Source organism: Microtus oregoni, unplaced genomic scaffold, assembly GCF_018167655.1.
Source record: "Microtus oregoni isolate MIOR12 unplaced genomic scaffold, Mior012 000010F_ref0000083, whole genome shotgun sequence".
NCBI classification, from domain to species: domain Eukaryota; kingdom Metazoa; phylum Chordata; class Mammalia; order Rodentia; family Cricetidae; genus Microtus; species Microtus oregoni.
The window spans coordinates 8507442-8527635 of record NW_024543069.1 but is presented as its reverse complement, the minus strand read 5'-3'; the positions used below and the strand labels follow the sequence as shown (position 1 = coordinate 8527635).

General features: G+C 38.9%; 1 protein-coding gene across 1 annotated transcript in view; it reads right to left on the bottom strand.

Annotated features, from left to right (window-relative positions):
* Positions 1 to 18639, bottom strand: part of Wdr49 (WD repeat domain 49) — a 118304-nt gene extending 99665 nt beyond the window's left edge. The window contains exons 1-4 of the mRNA XM_041659531.1: positions 18457 to 18639; positions 2322 to 2762; positions 1597 to 1773; positions 623 to 797 (exon numbers count right to left, since the gene is read on the bottom strand). Coding sequence (XP_041515465.1) covers positions 623 to 797; positions 1597 to 1773; positions 2322 to 2762; positions 18457 to 18639 — 976 coding nt within the window. The remainder of the gene's footprint in view (positions 1 to 622; positions 798 to 1596; positions 1774 to 2321; positions 2763 to 18456) is intronic.
* Positions 18640 to 20194: the final 1555 nt, after the last annotated feature.

Below are 20194 nucleotides of genomic sequence, written 5' to 3'. Positions count from 1 at the left end.
CTTCAGACTGGAGAGGGAGGGGGAGAGGAGTGGAGGGAGGAGGAGAAGGGTGGGAGGAGGGTGAGGGAAATGGGAGGCTGGGAGGAGGCTGGAATTTCTTTTTTTTTCTTTCAATAATAAAAGAAAAATATTGTCAGTAAAATGAAACAAAAGGCTAAAAAGAAAGAGAAAGAAAAAGGTAAAAAAATTTTAAAAGTTACATTGTGAAGATAGCCAAACTATGTTTCTCATAAGAATACAAAGAAAAAAGGGAAAGAAAAGAGAAGGACTTATGGGGAATTCATTAAATTCTTTACTGAGCAGTGTGTGAATGACTGACACAGGGTAGGATCAGAGTGGAGTTGAAGCTGGAGAAATTCTATGACAATTTTCTTCTGTCTTTTGAGATCTCTGAGAAGACAGTTCACCTGAATTAATTGAATGAAGCGTACATTTTAGAAGGAAAGAAAAGAAGTAATTCCTGCTAGCATTCAAGGGATAAAGTAAGCCTAGCCCCAAACCTCCAGAGAACCAATTATCGGTTTCTAGATTTAAACATTCTGTGTGAAACATTTTCATCAAAGAATCTAAATGTCCACGTTGAAAATGACTTTCTCCTCCTGTTATTGTTCAAACTCAGTACCTTGCCGGACCCAGACTCCACGATGAAGTGTGTGTTGTAATACATGACAACACTTGTGACATCCAGAGAGCAGCTCTGACCAGCCAATCGTCATTGTGGCTTCTTCATCTTCACATGCATTAGCAGGCCGTTCAAAAAGGGAAATGGTGGCTGCCGTGAAAGCAATCCCTTGAACCTTGAATCATTGAAAGAGAAGCAAACATAAGCGGTGTAAGAGCTATTCGACGGTTCTATGTACTTTAAGATTAGCGCAGAGTAGGATCATGAGCTAGAACAATTCTTATCCAATATTACTTAAAGCCCATAAGCTGTGACAGGGAGAACCATTACACACTTGGTAAAGTGGCTTTCTAAGCACTGCTTTTCATTTCAAAAGGGACTTGACATTGAAAACTATAGAAATGGAAACTTTCACAATCATAAAAGAGAATTGATCGTTCAAACCTCTTCAGTGTCTGACTCACTCCAGTGTCATTGAGGAAGTAGCGATGTTTCTCATCTAAACTGCACTTTGATAGGAGAAGGAACGACTGTATCCATTGTCACAGGCGGCTCATGCCTCTATTCCTCTGCTATGTGACACTAAAAATTAACACACTCTTGGCTCTATGATAATGAACATCCTTCATATCAAAACAATTATCTTATAATGTCCATAGGAAGGTAGTTCAGAAATGTAATAGTCAATATTTATTTATATTGAGAACCAATGGATTAATTATTTTATAACATCAATTCTGTAACTAGAAAAAATATGGCTACAAACAAAACAGAAGATCATATAAGGGTCTGTATTTTATCACTAAAAGGTGAAATTGTAGTATCACCTCATCTCTCACATGTCTAATGGGTATACCCTCATAATTTTTAATGTAGAAAGTCATACTCAAAGTGTTTTAATTTCTACTTTTCACTACAATTTGAGGATTAAAAAATTCTTATTGTGTCTTCTTATCTTTCTTTCCCTCACTTACCTTTCCAGTTATATCCCCAAAAGAAAGGATGGATTCCTTGGGATCAAGAGGATCATACCAATAATCCATGCAGATGGGAGTTCCTTTCAGGCCTTGGAGTTTGTATTGACAAGGAAATTCTTCTTTAGACAGTAGATCATAGAAACAAATCTCTTTGCTTGTAAAGGCCACTGCTATCTATAGTGCCCAAGTAAAAAATAATCAAAGGATATTTATAGTAGATTTAGTGAAATTAATATACAAAACAGGCATGCAAATCTAATTTCTGAGTGAGATATAGTTCTCTGAGTGTCGTTACAATGTTATGGAAGTATGCATAGCACAAAGGTATTCAATTCTAACATTGGACGTTAGCCAAAAATCAAACCAAAACAAAATACTTTAATCATGAAAGGCATCCAGGCACCCTTTTTGCTTATTTCAATCATACATCCACCAGCATCCTCCATCCCTAAGAATGATGACAATTAACCACATTCAAAAGGAAAAAGAGAAAAATATATGAGTCACTCTTTATCTGTGATGTCATTTTAAGACACTCAAGATAAAGGCTTTGGAAAGCAAATACTCCTGCTCACATCACCTCCAGGTTTGATGAGAGTCCCCAAAGATGTATGTGGCTCTCTGTCACTGCTGGTATTGCACTTGGTATTGACCAGAGGCTTTCCCCCCAAATTTTCTCATCTTTATCATAAGTAGCAAGTGTATTTATAAAGGTTTTGTACCTTGTTAACATTTTCCAGAGAAACCAAACTTGTCACCCAGAGGTGTTTGAGTTTGCTAGCATCTGAAGTGATAGGAAGTGCTTCTTGCAATTTTAAGTTCTCTCCCCAGACTCCTAGTAAGCCTTCCTTGCTGATAGTCAAATAACGACTTGACGTTTTTAAGAAAACTACTTTCTGAATGATGTCCTTGTGTTTTCCTGGGAGAAATACAAGGTCCTTCCATTGAGGAACCACTGTTGCCTTTGCTCGTTCATCTCTCTCATAAAGTGATAGCAGTATAAATGAAGTCAGCTTGTCCCAGTCAATGAAGCCATCCCGGGCCACATCCACTTTGTCAAAGAGTTCTCCAAATTCTTGCTTGGTGCCCCAGCCCAAAGTCTCTGGCATCTTCTGTATGAATTCTTCCCTGGGCATACATATGGTTTGTCTTGGATCTTGGGACTATAGATGGGAACAGAAAAGTAAGACAACAGAAGCATCATCACACAGAGAAGAGCATTGTGCTGTGTCAAGGTTGAATTTAGTCAGCAATTCCTGAAGCTTGGGAAGAAAAGCATCTTCTGTTTGAGAGTGGTGCTATCCTTACAGGATTTTGGCAGGAGAGACAAATAATTTATAGTACTAGAATCTACATCCACACTTCCAGTGTAGAGGCAGGAGAGTTGGAGAATATGTGTTGATGGAAGTAGGAATTGCAGAGATGTGAGACATTTTACCATGAAGCTGGAAAAGGCAAGGAATCAATTCAGAAGGGAAAGCAATTCTGGTAACAGCTTTGCTAGCCCAGTAAATCTCATTTCGGACTTTTGACCACTACACTGTAAGTCAACACAATGGCATACGTACACAACTAAGTTTGTGGTGATCTTTCATAGAAGCAACAGAAGGCAAATATGGTGGCTTATAGGAGAATGAATGTAAGGTTTGATAGAGCCAGAAAAACAACATAATGAAATTTTAATTCAAGGATAAGAAATATACTCTGCAGCATACTATTATAAAAGACACTGTAATAATAGTTATATTCCCTAAAGTATGTGCAAATGCTAAGGTACCAGATACAACAGCATGACTCCCAAAGGAAACACAAGGGTGTGTTTCTTCAAATCTCTAACCACCCCATTCTCATAAGGTGCTAATGACATCATTCTATTTGGTGTGTTTTTCTACTGAAAGACACCTTATTTAATGTCATTGCTATTTCTTTGTGACTGAATTCATGAGCAATAGCATTGTAATTCATTATGTAGTTTTTGGCATTTCCCAATCTTCTTGAGCTTGGGAACATCAGCAACACCTCCCAAAAGTACTCAGGGACCATTTTAAACAGCAAATCATCAGGTGGGAAATGTGGAAAATATGGCTCTAAAGAGATGGGGAAGACATCATTTCCTTGTATTATAGTGGCAGATCTAGAAGAAGGCAGCAGAATTGTCAACCTTGTTTGACTTTGTGAGTCTAGAAGTTTTAAATTTTAACTATTCTCTACATGCTTCAGATTAGGAAAATTCTGTGAGTAGTTATTTGTTGTTTACAAAGAAATTTGGGGTGGAAGGCAAATCCACCATCTATCTGTATTTCAAGTAATAACAGAGCTTAATATCAATAATGGGATTTGTGATGAGGGAATCGACTTTCCGAATTAGGGTGCCAAAGAGTGTAGATACACCTAGTATCACTTAGTATCAAGGAATAAGACGGCTCGAACAAATGGGTGTTTTGTTTGCTATGTATTGGTGCCATTTGTCCTCACCATTGCCCTCCCCGATGAATGTGTATTTCTGGGTCCATTCAGATGAAGGAATTATTGGCACATTACTTCACTGCTTAGTTTTAACTTATCCACTTGTAAGATGGGTGTGTCAGCATCAGACATAGCAGTATTGTCATAAAAATAATCTCAAGTATATATTGGGGTAATCAGTAGGTTGATGGAGATTTTTTTAGTTACTTAACTAACTAAATCAGTTTTCTGAAAAAAATAATTATATTAAATGCTTTGACATTCTTCACTAATTTATTTTTAGTCTGGAAAGTTTAGATAGATGAAGTATTTCAAGGGTCATATTTTCAGTATAAACAAAGATATATTGATCTAAGTGTACTCCATCATAAACAAAGTTGAAAACTGTTTTTAAAAATTAAGTCAATTGTGATCTTTATTGTAAGACACTACAGCCATGGTCCTCATCCTGTGGATGGATCACAGCCCCGTTGGCAAATCTGTCTCCATAATTGTTTACATTACAGTTCAAATCAGTAGCAAAACTACAGTTATGAAATAGCAACAAAAATAATTTTATGGTTGGGGATCACCACAACATGAGGAACTGTATTAAAGCATTCAACATGAGAAAGTTTAAGAAACACTGTGCAGCAGAAAAGCCTGCACTGTCTGATCATATTCTAGTTCATCGGTAAAACAACATTTTAACCCAGACCTTCAATATCTTTTCTACGAACCAGTAACTGTGCTATATTGCTAAGAACAGGAAACCTGATAAATACAGAGACAATTTTATTTTGTGTATTTAAAATTATAGAATTACTAATCTAGCATAAAATAGCGGTTACATTCCCTGAAGTAATATAAACGGCTGCATGACAACGTTCTGCATTTTTGATAATGCCAACATGCACTCAGAGAAGAGATGAGAATTACTCCAATTTATGAACCTGATAAAAAGGCACAGAGGTACATATGACTTCCACGATGGTTCCATTAGTCATGGTTCATACATGGTTTACGCATTTGGTTTAAGTTTAAAGATAAAACCATTTTTTACATGTTTGTTTAAAATGTCTGTGTCTGCCATTCCTAGCATTAGCTCCATAAAACTTATATTTTGTGAATATGTGAATAAAAATATGTACTAAGTTCTATGTTAGCATGAGTAAGTTGACAATTAACATATACTACATATATAATATTATTTATACATGGTGTCTGATATAATTTAACACATGTGGACAATGTGGCTCTCAGGAGATGGGAAAAACAGCCTTTCCTTGTGTGACAGTGGCAGGGCTAGAAGAAGGCCTCAGAATGTCAGTGAATGGAAATGATCTGCTCAAGGGCTTAAAGAATTCCCTGATTAAAGGATTAAGGAAGACTCCCCAACCCCAACAATTGAACTTCACAAGCAACAAATTCTGCTCTGCCCCCAAACCTCCTATCCCCTGAGACCTCAGAGGACCTCTGAAGCACAGGCTGAGACTGCCAAGAAGTAAGTGATCACCCACCCAGTGGATCGCCCCACTCTCTGGGCCCTCAATACTGGGGCAAAATCCTGGACTGCTCCTCCACCTGCCACAGCCTCTCTAAGCAGCTGTCAGGCAAGCTCCCTGAAAGTAGGCTGCTCCAACACTTTTACCCCATTGATTGGACCCTGTATTCTACAAGATCTACTCCACCCCCAAACCCTCCTATCCTCCAAGACCTCAAAGGAACTCTGAAGCACAGGCTGTAACTACACAGAGTGGACCAAAATGGCACTCCAATAGAGTGGACCAAGAGAGACCTCAGCAGCTTCCTGAGACACAGACAGTAACAGTACAGAGCAGATCAAGAACAACTCCCAAAGACCAGTCAGCAACTGTAAGGAATGGACTAAGAGGCAAAGACACTTCTGGCGCCAATTAGAAGAAGAGATGGGTAGGCACCAATGCAACAATTCATTCAACAACTTCAAAAGCAACAAGATAACACCAGAACCCAGTGGTCTTACAATAGGAAGACCTGATCAACCTAACCCAGAAGAAGCAGAAGAAAACAATTTTAAATGTGTAGAATTCTACCAGAACTTCAAAGAAGACCTAATATCTATACTTCTCAAAGCGTTACACGTAATAGAAACAGAAGGAACATTGCTAAACTCTTTTTAAGAGGCTGCAATTACCCTGATACAGAAACCACACAAAAACTCAACCAAGGAAGAGATTTACAGACCAATCTCCCATGCAAAAATACACAATAAAATACTAGCAAGCCAAATCCAAGAACACACCAAAAAAAAAAAAAATCATCCACCATGATCATGTCCGCTTCATCCCAGAGGTTCGTGGATAGTTCAACATACGAAAATCTATCAATGTAATTCATCATATAAATAAACTGAAAGAGAAAAACATATGATCATTCCATTAGGTCCGTGGCGGGCAGCTTTGGGATTATAAAATGGCTTGAAAAGGGGGGAGCTTAAAATGGGAGGCATGTGTAACCCGTTTGCGTCTCCAGGCCATGTCAGGAGGTGAGAGAAGTCACTGTAGTCGAGTGGGCAGGAATATGGCCGGTCCCAAAGTTAGAGAAAAGCACAGAGAGATGGTGGCAAGTAACCAAGGACAGAACCAACACATTATTAGTCTCTGAAACTCCTTGTCAAATCCCTCTTCAAATTATTAGATAAATTTATATTCTTATTAGCAAAATCTAAGGTTATCTATACTGAAGACCCTTACCAAAGTAGAGATTTGTTCTCAAAAGACTCATCAGGTAATGACAAAATGTAATTTTTTGTTTGTTTGTTTGTTTTTGTTTGTTACAGGGTTTCACTGTAGTTTTAGAGCCTGTCCTGGAACTAGCTCTTGTAGACCAGACTGGCCTATAACTCAGAGATCCGCTTGCCTCTGTCTCCCAAGTACTGGGATTAAAGGCGTGTGCCACCACTGCCTGGCTGAAATGTAATTTTTTTGAACTACACACATGTACATCTTTCTGAAAAAGATCAATATATCCTCAAAGCAAATATTTAAGGTCATCTTTCAAATTCTGCCAAACCTGTATTCCTAGCCATTTAATAATAACAACAGTGCTTATAATAAAATGCATAACATTTACTCTTTTTTCCTACTTAAAAATTTGCATCTACAAAGACAAAAAATGCACATGAAGGTTAAATTTAGGAGGAAATCAAAATGCAATTTGATCAAAGTCTAGATATTTTCTCTTGCCAAAGTCTGACAATGGATTAATAGTGATACTGGTCTAAGATTCTTTATCTTCATTCATTAGGTATTTGCCATCAGAACCTGTAAATAAAAGTCAAAACGTTAGATGAAAGATTTTCCTCCACCCATGCACCCTTGCGAAATTATGCAAGGATATGTATGCCATGCCATACAAGGCATCAAGGATAGGTTTGTTTATTCATTCAACAAACATTGAATATCCATTCCATGCCAAATACTATTATAAACACACAGAATTAACTTCAAAAAAGGTAAACTCTCTTGAAAATACTTTCATTTCAGTGGAAGCCAAGATATGTCAGTCATAATGGGTAACACATGCTCCCTAAATTACTAAAAGTCTAACGAAGGCCTGAATATCACTATGTTGTTTTTCTCATATTAAATACCTGGCATTTAAGCTTGATGATATTATATAAACATCAGTCTTAAAGAGATCAGAACCTTTTCTTTTGTTTGTACATTATATTTTTGCTTTTACTACAGACAATTAGAATTCAACAATGTTGCCTTTTCTTTAAAAGTTCAAAATCAGTATCTAAATCTTTTCTCGAGCCCCACTAGTTTTTCTAAGCATTTCACCAAATTAATATTTTTTTTTTGGTCAGGCAGTCAGTGTGAGTTTTTGTTAATGTTCCATTACAGTTGAATGAAGACACACTATCAAAATGCATCCTCTCTCTGTCTTTATAATTAAATTCTAAATTAGCATGCTGCTTTCTCATGCTCCATTCCATTGTGGTTGCCTCAATTTCCCTTGCTTATAAACCATGCTGCTTATGAATATGTATTAGGGCTCTCTGTCAAATGCTGTGAGCATCTTTGAAGCAGAAGAGAAGGTACATTATTTCAGAACAGATGCATCCCTCTATAACATCCTCTGTAATCTCCATCTTTCCAAGAACAGTCACGAAAAACAGAGCAACAGGACAGGAGAGACCATTTGACTGGCTCAAGTTCATTGTTTCCTCCTGCTTCAATGGGCTTAGTTGGTTTCAATGTTCACTTACTCTCTCAAAGGAACTTGCTAGCACAAACACATGCCTTAACATCCCAGTACACAATGTACAAGTTTACAATAAACCCTGTGGTGTTGGAATTGAACTGAAGACATTATAAAGTCATTATTTTTTAAATCTATTGATCAATGATGTATATATATTGATGTGAATAAGTATAAATAAATTCTAACTCTGTCAAATAAAAAGACACAGTAGAAATATCAGCCCCAGTAGTGGTAAGGACCCTGTTTCTCAAATCTTAATTGTCTAAATAGTATTCTCTAATAAATGGAACTAGAGTCTTGAAAAAGTGGCAGACTCCAAGTCTTGGGCACTAATGAAAAATTGTGCTGGAAAAATAAAAATAATAGGGAATATTAAAAGGATACAGAAGTTCTGAACAGAGGTGGCACATGCCGTTATTCCCAACATTAGGGAGGTAGAGACAGATGGACTTCTGTGAGTTCAAGGCCAACTTGGTTTACAAAGCAAGTTCTAGGATAGCCAGACACAGAACAGCCCTGTTTATAAACCAAAAAGAAAACAGGAAAAGAAGAGAGGGAGAGGAACATACACACACACACACACACAGAGAGAGAGAGAGAGAGAGAGAGAGAGAGAGAGAGAGAGAGAACAAGGATAAAGAAACTGACTCAAAGGATTTGAGGGAAGTTTAACCTTACAAAGATTAATGATGGTTATGACTAATGAAATAGTATTATAAAATATCAATTCATGAATCTGTAGTATGCTCAGATGATATAAAATGAGAGTGAAAAGGGACGAGAGTGAGATAAAGAAGTCTTATAAACAAATGCCATCCTGAGAATAAAAAATGATTGATTACATTGAATACATCATTTTCTAAATACTGTTTCTAGCAATGATCATTAAAAGTAAAGCAATAATCAGACCAATGAGAGAAAGCTTGTTGAAAAATAGTCCTAATGTAATATGAAAACATCACCTAAAAAGTGCCTTTGTACTGGATAACTCTGGTGGAGCCACTTTAATCACAGATCAAAATACTATATGTATATGCTACTTATATCTGTGCCCCAAAACATGACCGAACAACTTACAAAGAAGGAGAGAGTTGCATGGACTCATGGTATCTGAAGGTTCAGTATATATTTGATTTTCTTTGTATGCTTGGCTAGTATCTCTTGATGGTGGAGCTGTGTGGCAGAGAGCTCTTCTAACTTCATGTTGTGTGGAAGGCAGAAAATGTTATAGCAAAAAGGAACAGACCAAAGTATACCCCTAAGGACACACACCCAGTGATTTACTTCTTCTGATTAAGATCCATTCTATACAATTTACCATCATAATATATGCTACCACATTATAGCTCCATCAGGATATTGATCTATTCCATAAATGAGAACCTTTATGATCTACATGTTTCTAGAAATGCCATCGCAGAGACTTCCCTTCCCCCAGAGGATCCTTCATTAATCCCCCAGGTGTTTACCAAGTTAACAATTAAGATTACCCATTTTTATGGTATTATTCCTTATGCCAGACAAGCAGTAGACAGAATAGATCCTCGGCTGTGTCCTTGCCAAACATTAGAGGGCCTAAATCTAGGAGTGAAGAAGCAATAATCAAACCCCAATTGTCATTTAAAACACCCTATTGGCACAAGTTCTTTGAAACATCCATTTCATGGGAGATGAAAGAAAGAACTCCTGAAGATGAAGGGAAAGCAAAAAGAAAGACTGACTCAAGCAAATGACTAATAGCCCAGGCCCTGGCTTAGATCTGTGAAAAAATATATATACTATAGAAATATTGCAAGGAGATACGTAGGGATATTTTAATAAGGATTTTGTTTGGTAATATGAGGTTAAGCTTTCTTGGTACAAAAGGGCATTATGGTTATGTAGAAGAATGTATTTGTTTCTAGCAGGTGTGTGCTAAGCTAACTAAGGCTAAATTAAGATGCCAAAGTTATTTTTAAGTAACTTAGGTAAAGCCTTTTATATAAAATATGTATAAAGTGAAAAGTAAAATGTCAAAATGTTAATTGTTAAATTTAATTGGAAGGCTATTTTTACTGCAATTGTGCTCCTAGCTTCATGCTTTCTGTGTGTTGGATACGTTTTAAAGAAAACTCAGAGAGACCAGGTAGCCACTTCTTCCATGTTCCCTGACTCCACCTTACTCAGCCTGCCCAATCAGTCAACAGTTGTGTGCATGAGAGCTATGAATTTCATTTTAATCTCTCTTCAATCAGAAACAAATCTGCTGAACTAGCTTTCTAATTCTCTCTTCTTTCTCTCTGCCTACTGCCGATGCCACAATTATTCCCACAACGTTCCAAAACTACCTCCAGCTTTAAAGTTGTTTCTGAACTATCAATCTTCTTGTGTAACTTCCATAATTAAAATGTGCCAAGCCTCTTCACAGACACCAAGATAAACCTTAGTCCCTTCAACATGGTTCCTTATGTCCTTCCTGATAGGGTTGTGGCTTGGTCCTGAGTCTCATCTTTATTACCTTTTCCTTCACAGATGAGTTCTAGATGCCTGGAAGTAGGTAGCAAAGTGCACCTTACTGGCCAGATATGAAGTCACATCTGTAATCACAGCATGTGGGAAGCTAAAGCAGAAGGGTCAAGAGTTTGAATTCAACTCAGGATATATAAGGATTACAAGGCCAACATGGGTTACACAGCAATATCTTGTTTAAATCAGTCAATCAATCAATGCCTTATCTGCCCTTGTACTCCCTTGGTAACATAAAGCTTTGTGGGTTTTTTTTCTGTTTGTTTGTTTTTGCAAATGGATTTCTTAACCCCCATTCTACCTACTGATGTCCTTACCCGCAAGAAGGGAACCTGAGTATTTCTGATTTGAGAAATGCTTCTGGGAAAACTCTCTCTGGTATGAGAAAGTAACTTCTTGCTTGAGCTTGAGCTGCTCCCCAAACATGCGTGTGTTGAAGGACTTTTTTATGCCATATGACGAGCTTTGAGAAAGTGGCTGGATCATTAGAGCTCCATCTTCCTTTGCAGATTAATTAACTACTGAGTGTCTACTTTGATGGCATTATTGAGAGATGGAAAAAATTAGGAAATGGGGCCTAATTGGAAAAAGTGGATCACTTTGAGCATGCCTGAGAGGATATGAATGCTCTGGACCCTTCTTTTACAAACTCTGATTCCTGGGAATCAGTAAATGATTACTTTTCCTATGTATAACCTTCTACCATGATGTTCTATCTTCCAGCAGGCCCAGGAACACCGAGCGAAGTGAACACCCTTACTGAGATCTCCTCACACTAACTAAAGATATCCTGAGTCTGAGTCATTTTTATACAAGTAATAGTGTTTTCCCTAATAAGAACATCTGTGATAAGAATTATCAAAAGAGCCTCCTCTGATCCCCTACCTACAATCTCCCAGTCGTATACCCATCTCTGTAGCAAAAAACCTGTTGTGTCTCCCGTTCCACACTGACACCATCCCCAAGAAATTACAAAAAACTTTTCCTCCAACCTTACCTCCCCTAACTCATCCCAGTATGCCAGCCTCTGGCACCAGCAGACATTCCCTGTGAATACACCAGCTGAGCAAATCAGGAAAACAGGCAGCACAAACCATCACACTCTATCTTCTTACTGACTAACTTTTATATTAACTTAACCCATTTCTATTAATCTGTGTATCGCCACGTGGCAATGGTTTACCAGCTAAAATTCCCAGCATCTGTCTCCAGCAGCTCGATGGCATGTCTCTGATTCTGCCCTTCTTTCTCCCAGCATACAACCTAATTTTCCTGCCTAGTTCTGTTCTTCCCTGCCATAAGCTCAAAGCAGTTCTTTATTCATTAACCAATAAATGCAACACATAGACAGAAGGACCTCCCACATATAACTCCTAGAGACAGGGAGTTATTCCACAAAGTACAAAAAGAAGGAAGATTACCTAATTAACAATATTGATATGAGGCCACAGTTATCCTGATACCGAAACCACATAAAGACTCACTAAGAAGGAGATCTATAGAACAGTTTCCCTTATGAACATAGATACAAAAGTGCTCGTGAAAATATTTGCAAACCAAGTTTAAGAACATATCAAAAAGGTCATTTGTTGTGCAACTCAACCAGATCACCGCACTGACTCTTTGGTGATGACACTAGTTTCTAACATTGCCATAAATCTTAACAAGTCAGATAAAATTGTCAAAGAATCCCTCTGCTAACTTCAGTGGTGATTTCCAGCTGTAGGAGTGTTAAGTTTGTTCAGGCATCATTGCCTTGGTGCTGAGGAGCAGGACCTACAGAGCTGGCCTCATTTTCTGCTTCCATCAAAACTAAGTGTTGGATTCCAGTAAGGGAGCTGGGAAAGAAAGTGACTGGCTTGCTGCTTTTGTTCAGCAGGTGCTAATTGATTGTGGCTACTGAATGAACTTTGAGCCACATAATAGAGTTACAGATTAAGCTTTGCCCATTTCCCTCGCACAAGTCCACTGGGATGCCTTTAGAACAACAACAAAAAAAAACTAATAAAAAATGTTATGGGTTATTCTTATCTTTTTTTTTTCATCAAGCTTTTCCCTGCAGTGATTTCATCGTAGGAGATTTTTATTTGTTGATTATGCATTGACTTCAAGTTAGAAGAGCGCAGAGCCTACACAATCTCAACTTAATGGGCTTGCTCTGAGTGAAGGCTTTATCTTATTTAAATTGAATTCTCTATAGCGCCATCTCAAAAGAAACTTTTATTGGGCTTGTGGATCCTCGAGACTCACTGGCAAGCCAGCATAGCACCAGGGCGATGGGAAACTGTAAAAAAAAACAAATTGATAATGACTAAGGGGTGAGAGCCAAACTTGTCCCTTGGCCTCTAAATGCAACCATATACATACATACATACCTGCCCACACATTTGCCCCCTGCAGACACATACATATATACACATATGCAAAACAAAGGAAAATAACACTAAAAATTTTGCAGGGCATGCACGGGCAAATGATAGAATACAATAGGTAGGGCAGAACCAAGCCAGAACCAGAATGCATGAGCCAAGGGATGAAGTAAACATGGCTGCTGGGAGAAGGAATTCAGACCTCAGACCAGGGAGCCAAGTGTGCTGGATAAACTGTGGCCCAAACCAAACCAATGATGGAGCAGCCATGAGCAGAGGGAGGAGTTCCTGACACATCAAGGTACACGATAAAGAGTGGGAGGAAAGAACTGTTTGGGCACTTGCATGGGAGCTTCAAAAAAAATCTCATTTCCCTTGGACTATAATCTCCACCTCTCACCATTCCTATAGAACGAGCAGCCACAGCCACTCCTTCTCACGCAATGGCTGACTTTTGAAATTCTAAAGAAAATGTAAAATATGGTTGCTATCAGAATAATATAAGAATCTAGAGACTGTGTCATTTCTCTGAGCTTTGGAAGCTCTGCTGGAAAGTTGGAATGGTAGCATTTCCCAGTTCTATAAATAATCACTGCTTCACTCCCATCCAGCTGCTGCGTGGCCCTTTGACACCATCACTTGAAAGAAAATGAAACCCTCAGTTCCCTTGTAGTCCCTCTAGCCCTTCACCTTCTTTACTCCAAAAAAGGATCAAGACATCAATTAAATCCCTTTGTCTGCACATAGAAATGTGGAATAAGAGGAAATGATGCCTTTCTACTCTCTGTGAAGATTCACCTGAGTAACTCTCGCTTCATATCACAAATGAGAAGAATACAGAAAAATTATGGTGTGTCATTCAGAAACATTACTTTCTTTAGGAAACCTGAGCTAGAATCAAGACAATGTTAGATGTTATGTGGCTCAGTCTCCACTAATCAAATGTATGACAGCTTGTGTTCATTGAGAACTTCTCCTGCAAGGCAAACACTGGTCTTAGTAATTATACCCCGCTTACTTTTAACAAAACTCCTATTTCTCCATGATAGATTAAAGGAAAATGAGACTCAGTGATACTGGTTTTCATAGTAACATTGTAAGTGGCAAAACTGCCCAGCAGGTTTGATTTGTGACTCTCAGACACTGTGATAATTTTAACTCATGTATAATGTGATAATTTTAACTCAATGTATAATGGGCATAAGGACTCACTTTGTTCCTGAATGTTACTACAACAACTAAATAATAATATGGTGTAAGATATTTCATGTAGAGATTGATGTAAAATGTGTAATGCCCATTTATACAGGCTTAATACATACTCGTGTGTGTGTGTGTGTGTGTGTGTGTGTGTGTGTTTTCAGTTGCTCGTGCACTTTTGTGCCCTTGCATGTAAAGGCCAGAAATCCAATGTTTTCCTCAACAGTGTTCCACCTTGCTTCTTAAGACAGGGTATATCACTGAACCTGAAACACTTATTCAACTAGAACGGCTGTCCAGGGAGCCCTGTTTCCATTTCCCCAGTGTTGGTATTAAAGCTGTGCTTTGCTGTGCCCAGCTGTTGTCCAGGTGCTAGGGATCAAACTCATGTCCCCAGGCTCATGAGTTTCCTCAGAACCTCACTGCCAATCTAAAGACAACAAGTTATACTTTTCTTTCTGTTTCATTTTTAAAGTTTTATTTATTATACATCACACACACACACGCACACACACACGCATATGGGTGGCATATACCATAGTGCACACATGGAGGTCAGAGGACAACACTGTGGATTGGTTCTTTCTGTGTGCTTTCCATGAGTCTCTGGGATCAAGTTCAGGTCTGACAGAGTTTCCAGGCAAGTGCTTGTTAAACCATCTTTCTGGCTCTGATTTTGTTTTAGAGAAAGGCCTTCACTCTGTTCTCAAGCTTGCACTGAGCTGGAGGAGCTCTTATGTAAACTTCCCCAGTACCAGGATAAATGGAGGCATGTTTGTTTGTTTGTTTGAGACAGGGTTTCTCTGTGTAACAGCTCTAGCTGTCCTGGAACTAGCTATTGTAGGTCAGGCTGACCTCGAACTCACAGAGATCCTCCTGATTCTGCCTCCCACGCACTGGGATTAAAGGAATGCGACACCGCCGCCCAGCGGAGGCTGGTTCTTATCGCGATATTTTCCATCTAGTGCTGGTGACCCACCCAAGGTCCTTGAATATGTAATACAAATGCTCTCCTCCACAGAGTATGCCTCCAGTCTCTGTTTTTTATTTAAACACTGCCTGTTTTTAAGGAGCTGGATGTAAACCAATGCCTAATAACTCTACAGACTCAAATAAGCAGTCTTTACAAAAAAACAAAACAAACAAACAAAACTTAATACAGAGTCAGTCCCAGAGCCTGATGTTTCTAAGACTGTTCCATGAATGGGCCTCGTCCACCACTCTTTAGGGTACTGTGCTGCAGCTGTGTTGGGGAGCCACTCCCTCTGTGGTGAGATGGGTTCTGGCGAAGCCTCTCTGCATTGGCCCTTCTCTGTGCTGTAAGACTTTAAGACAATTCTGAAGCCATTTCTGACAATTCTGAATCCTCTCAGCCTCTGTGCCATAGTGCTTCCCCTCCTCCCCTGGGAACCAAGGACCTAACAGCTACACTCGCATGTACTCAGTTCCTGAACAATTACCCATATACGTATGTTTTGGTTCAGTCCCCTGGGAAATGGGGTCAAAATGACCTCTTACCTCATCTGATCTGGCAACAGCTCTCCAGCCAATTATTGGTAATAGCCCTTTCGAATAAGCCAATCAGAATAGTCAAAGAACAACCCCCCTTGCTTCTGTGGCCCCTTTTAAAAGTAGACTATACCCGCTATTCAGGGTCCCTCGGCTGGGGGACCCTGCCATGACATAATTAATAAAATCCTCATGCTTTTGCATCAGCTGTGGTGTGTGAGGTGGTTTCTGGGGGTGACTCCTCCTCATTGTTTGGACACTAGAGTCCAACAATGCTTGACATCAGCCTTGGTTGTGTGCCTGCCATCGGGTGTGGGTCCATCCTGTCTGCTGAGAGTGTGAAAGATGAACTTCTTGTCTTTTCCCGCACATTTTAAAGGGTAAACTATCATAGATTATCAAGGATTGTGGGAGCTTGGAACAACATCTTCTTTCCCTTTCAGTTACATTCACTCACTCTTGTTTCTTCATCTTGAAATTTCAAAATAAATGGTCAGCCATTTGAAGATTCAATGTCACACCAGCAAACTTCCCTTGGAGGTTGAAGAGTGGTTTGGGTTCATCCAAGACTGATGTGTTTCAAATGATGCCCAGTCCCAACATCAGGAGCATTTCTCGGACACATCTACTTTCTAACACCTTAGCTCCCATAGACCCCAGCGTTCAAACCCTTTGTGTTCTCAGCATCAAAACAAAACTGCCACATTTCTGTTCATTCTGGAGCCAAAGCTATCATAATCCACTGTTATATTTTCTTGATTGTCCTCAAGCTGTCAAAATGTTTGCAGTGACTCTCAAAACATGCCAAATTTATCTGGGGCAGTGGGCATGAGACACATTGAAATCTCTCAGACAAATGGATTAGATGAATAGCAAATACATAAAGATTAAAATAATGAAATGCAGTATGTTCAGTGTTACTAAATATGATAGATTTTTGTTATCCAGGAATAATTGGTATTTATATGTGTAGAATCTGAATTATTATATAAAGCAATGCCAAGTAGATTTTCCACAGCAAATGTCTTTTTAAAATTCATTCTCTCATTCTCTCTCTCTCTCTCTCTCTCTCTCTCTCTCTCTCTCTCTCTGTGTGTGTGTGTGTGTGTGTGTGTGTGTGTGTGTGTGTGTGCCCACAGGGGTCAGAGTCATTAATGCTTCTGGAGCTAGAGTCACAATAGGATATGAGCTGCCTGACATGGAACTGAACTCAGGTCCTCTGATAGAACTTTACAAAGCACTCTTGACTATTAAGCCATCTCTCCAGTTACCACATCTGGATATCACTTTGTGATAGGTAAAGGTTAAAAATAGATGCCAATTATAGTTCAGTATAATTGCTAGATTTCATGTTTTATTAGCTTTAAGACTGAATTCCAAAGCATTATATGTCTGCTTCCAATTAATACAGACATTTCAAACACCCCCAGAGAAGAGTTCATGGGGGCCTGAGGTCACATCTTAGCAAGTGTAATTAAGCAGAAAGTATACAAGTTTATGTCTGTCTAAATTCCACAGCACTGAATGACAGTATTCCTACCTGCACTGGAAACTTAAATTTCACTTTGAAGTATGCTATTCATATATATAGTTGCAGAATTCCAAATTAATTAGCTAAGATAAGGAGGAGGAAATTATTCAGTTGTGGTTATCATGTGTTTTATTTTCTACATAGAATGAGAACAAAATCCTCTGTTTGCCTTGACTGGCATTCCCCAGAGGAGAACACGAGGCCTGGAAAGTAGGTCTCTTGTCGTAGATTTGCAGACCAACACAGTACCCATATCGGATTTAAAGGGGGCTGTGTCACTCAGAGGGTGGCAGAAAAGAATCTTCACAAACTGGATACATGTATTTGCATTTTCCTCATTCTTATGACTTTCTTAATGATTGCAAGGGCATTTATTTACCAGGGGATTAATTTAATCATCTGACTTTCCCTGTTCATATTCATAAGTTTTACTTTCTGGCAAAATGTATTAATTTCTAAGAAAAATACAATAATACATTGTACTCTTTGATAGTGATCATATTTTTGTGCATCAAATTCAAATTAATTGTTAGTTTTTGTCCCAGAGAACTGAAAGATAATGCTGCAAGGACTTGATGTTAAGCCTGAGCTCCTGACCATTCTCAAGTCCCTGCTTTGACTATTAAATATACTGAAACGTGTGTGTGTGTGTGTGTGTGTGTGTGTGTGTGTGTGTGTGTGTGTTATTGCATGCAAATGTGTGGAATCAGTCTCAAGCATCAGAGGGAACATCCATGATGTATTTTGAGATGGGGCACTCACTGGAAATGGCTGGCTCACTGACTCTGCAGGATGGATGGTCAGTGAAGCCCAGGAGAACTCTTTGCTTCCACTTCCCCAGCACTGAGATTATGAGTGAGTGCCTGTACATCTAGCTTGTCACATGGGTGCTAGGTATCAGATTCAGGTCTTTATATGTTACTGATACTGTTAACTCGGTTACCTCTCAGACATGCGATTCCAGTATTTTTAACCAAAAGTGCGTGTTTCATAGTATTGTCCCTTGTAAACAGCCCACATCCTCTGGTCAGTCAGATAAACACTCACCTCAAAGACCTGCTGCATCTTCACAAAATCCTCCACACGGAGCTGGTTTTCAAGGAGGCTGTAGTCTTCACTCACAGAAATGTCCTCTGTCTTCTCAAGGCATGTTGGCTCCACCTGTGGCCCCATGTTTAACTCAAGTGCAGCATCAGGATGACTCCGAATAACTTCACCCTTTCTCAGCATCCTAAAACTCTGTGTTTATTTCTTTTGTTGCTGCTGTTGGTTCCTTCAATCGGCTCCTTTGGAGAGGAGCCCAACTTAGAAAAGAATTTTAAATTAAAGTTCCTACTATATAATTATGAAGCAAAATATTGGAACAAAATCATTTTTCCCTTCACCTGGTGGTGTGCATGCCCCCAAAGGCCACCTCCCCAGCTAATGTGAAGTTGTTTGTTTGCTCTATCCTGGTGCTTTTGTGTGTTTCCTGGCAACCAATATCAAGCCAACTGACTTTCCTTTTTCCTCCCTGTGCCTGACCAATGACTGACTTGAAGGTTTTAATGTTTAAAGTCATCTTTAAGTTATGTTTTAGAAGAATAACTCACATTACTCTTTTTAAGTTAAGGTACACCCTCTAATATTTAAAGACAACTTTGAAAAGTGTATTTTCTGTGAAGCCTGTGTATACAGTTAGCCAAAAAAGAGAACCTGACATTAAAGAACTTTATATTTTCTGCTCACAAAATGTCTTATTTTGATTTAATAAAGGTCTGCTCCTTATAGTCACTTTGTCATAATCTTTATGTACACATTGTAAGGGTAACTCAGGAAAGGTTTCAGCTCATTAAAACTAGAAAAGGAAGGGAAACAAATATCATCACTTAAAATACAGTGGTAGTTTAACAGCATCACTGTATCTATCTGTACCACCCCCAGTTCGGCTAATAAACATGGAAAGGAGAAAAGGGGAGAGGAGGAAGTAACTGGTGCTTGTTTGATGGTGTTCTGTTTTTGTTTTGGTGTTTTTAGTGTTGTTCGTAACTTTTTTTGGAGGGGGTAGTTGTCATGTTCCATTTTCCAGGAACTACACTTGGAAATTTCTGTTCCTTCTTTTATTTGGACTCCAAACCACTTTACGAAGCATGTACTATCATTATTCCCATCGTGTGAGCGGTGCAACAATATGGAGGAGTAAGATGTGGACCACAGCAGAGGGGCTTTCCCGCATCAATCCTCGTGACTCAGGTGGTCATTTTGCACCTTATTTTCATCTTGTTGAAATGAGAACCTGGCAGAAAGGCTTCCATGAGTTCTGATCCTGTTCCAAGCATCTAGGAGCTCCACAGTGCATGGTGATGCTGAGAGCCTCTCCCACAGCACAGAGGAGACTTTCTGCAAGCATTCGGCGACAGCTTACTAAAAGAAAAACAACATAATTTCACTCATGCATCTATCTACTCACTCACCTATTATATGTTCAAAAATCTATAAGAATTATTTGGACTTAGTGTCTGATTTTGTGAGGCTTACAGTTTAATGCAGCAATTATCTGTCTATCTTGTCTTTCAAAACAGATCTAACCTCTTGCTGCTTACAGTGCTATGTTCAGAAAGACATAGGTGCAGAGAAAAGATGGTATTACAGATTATAGATAATGTATCATAGATGCAGAAGGGCAGATGGAAGAGCTGACAAGTTTATCTCTTATTTGTGTGTTTGTGAATGCTCATATCTGTGTGGGTGTACATGTATGTGAGCACATGTAGAAACAAAGGGATATTTCAGGGTCCTGCATCAA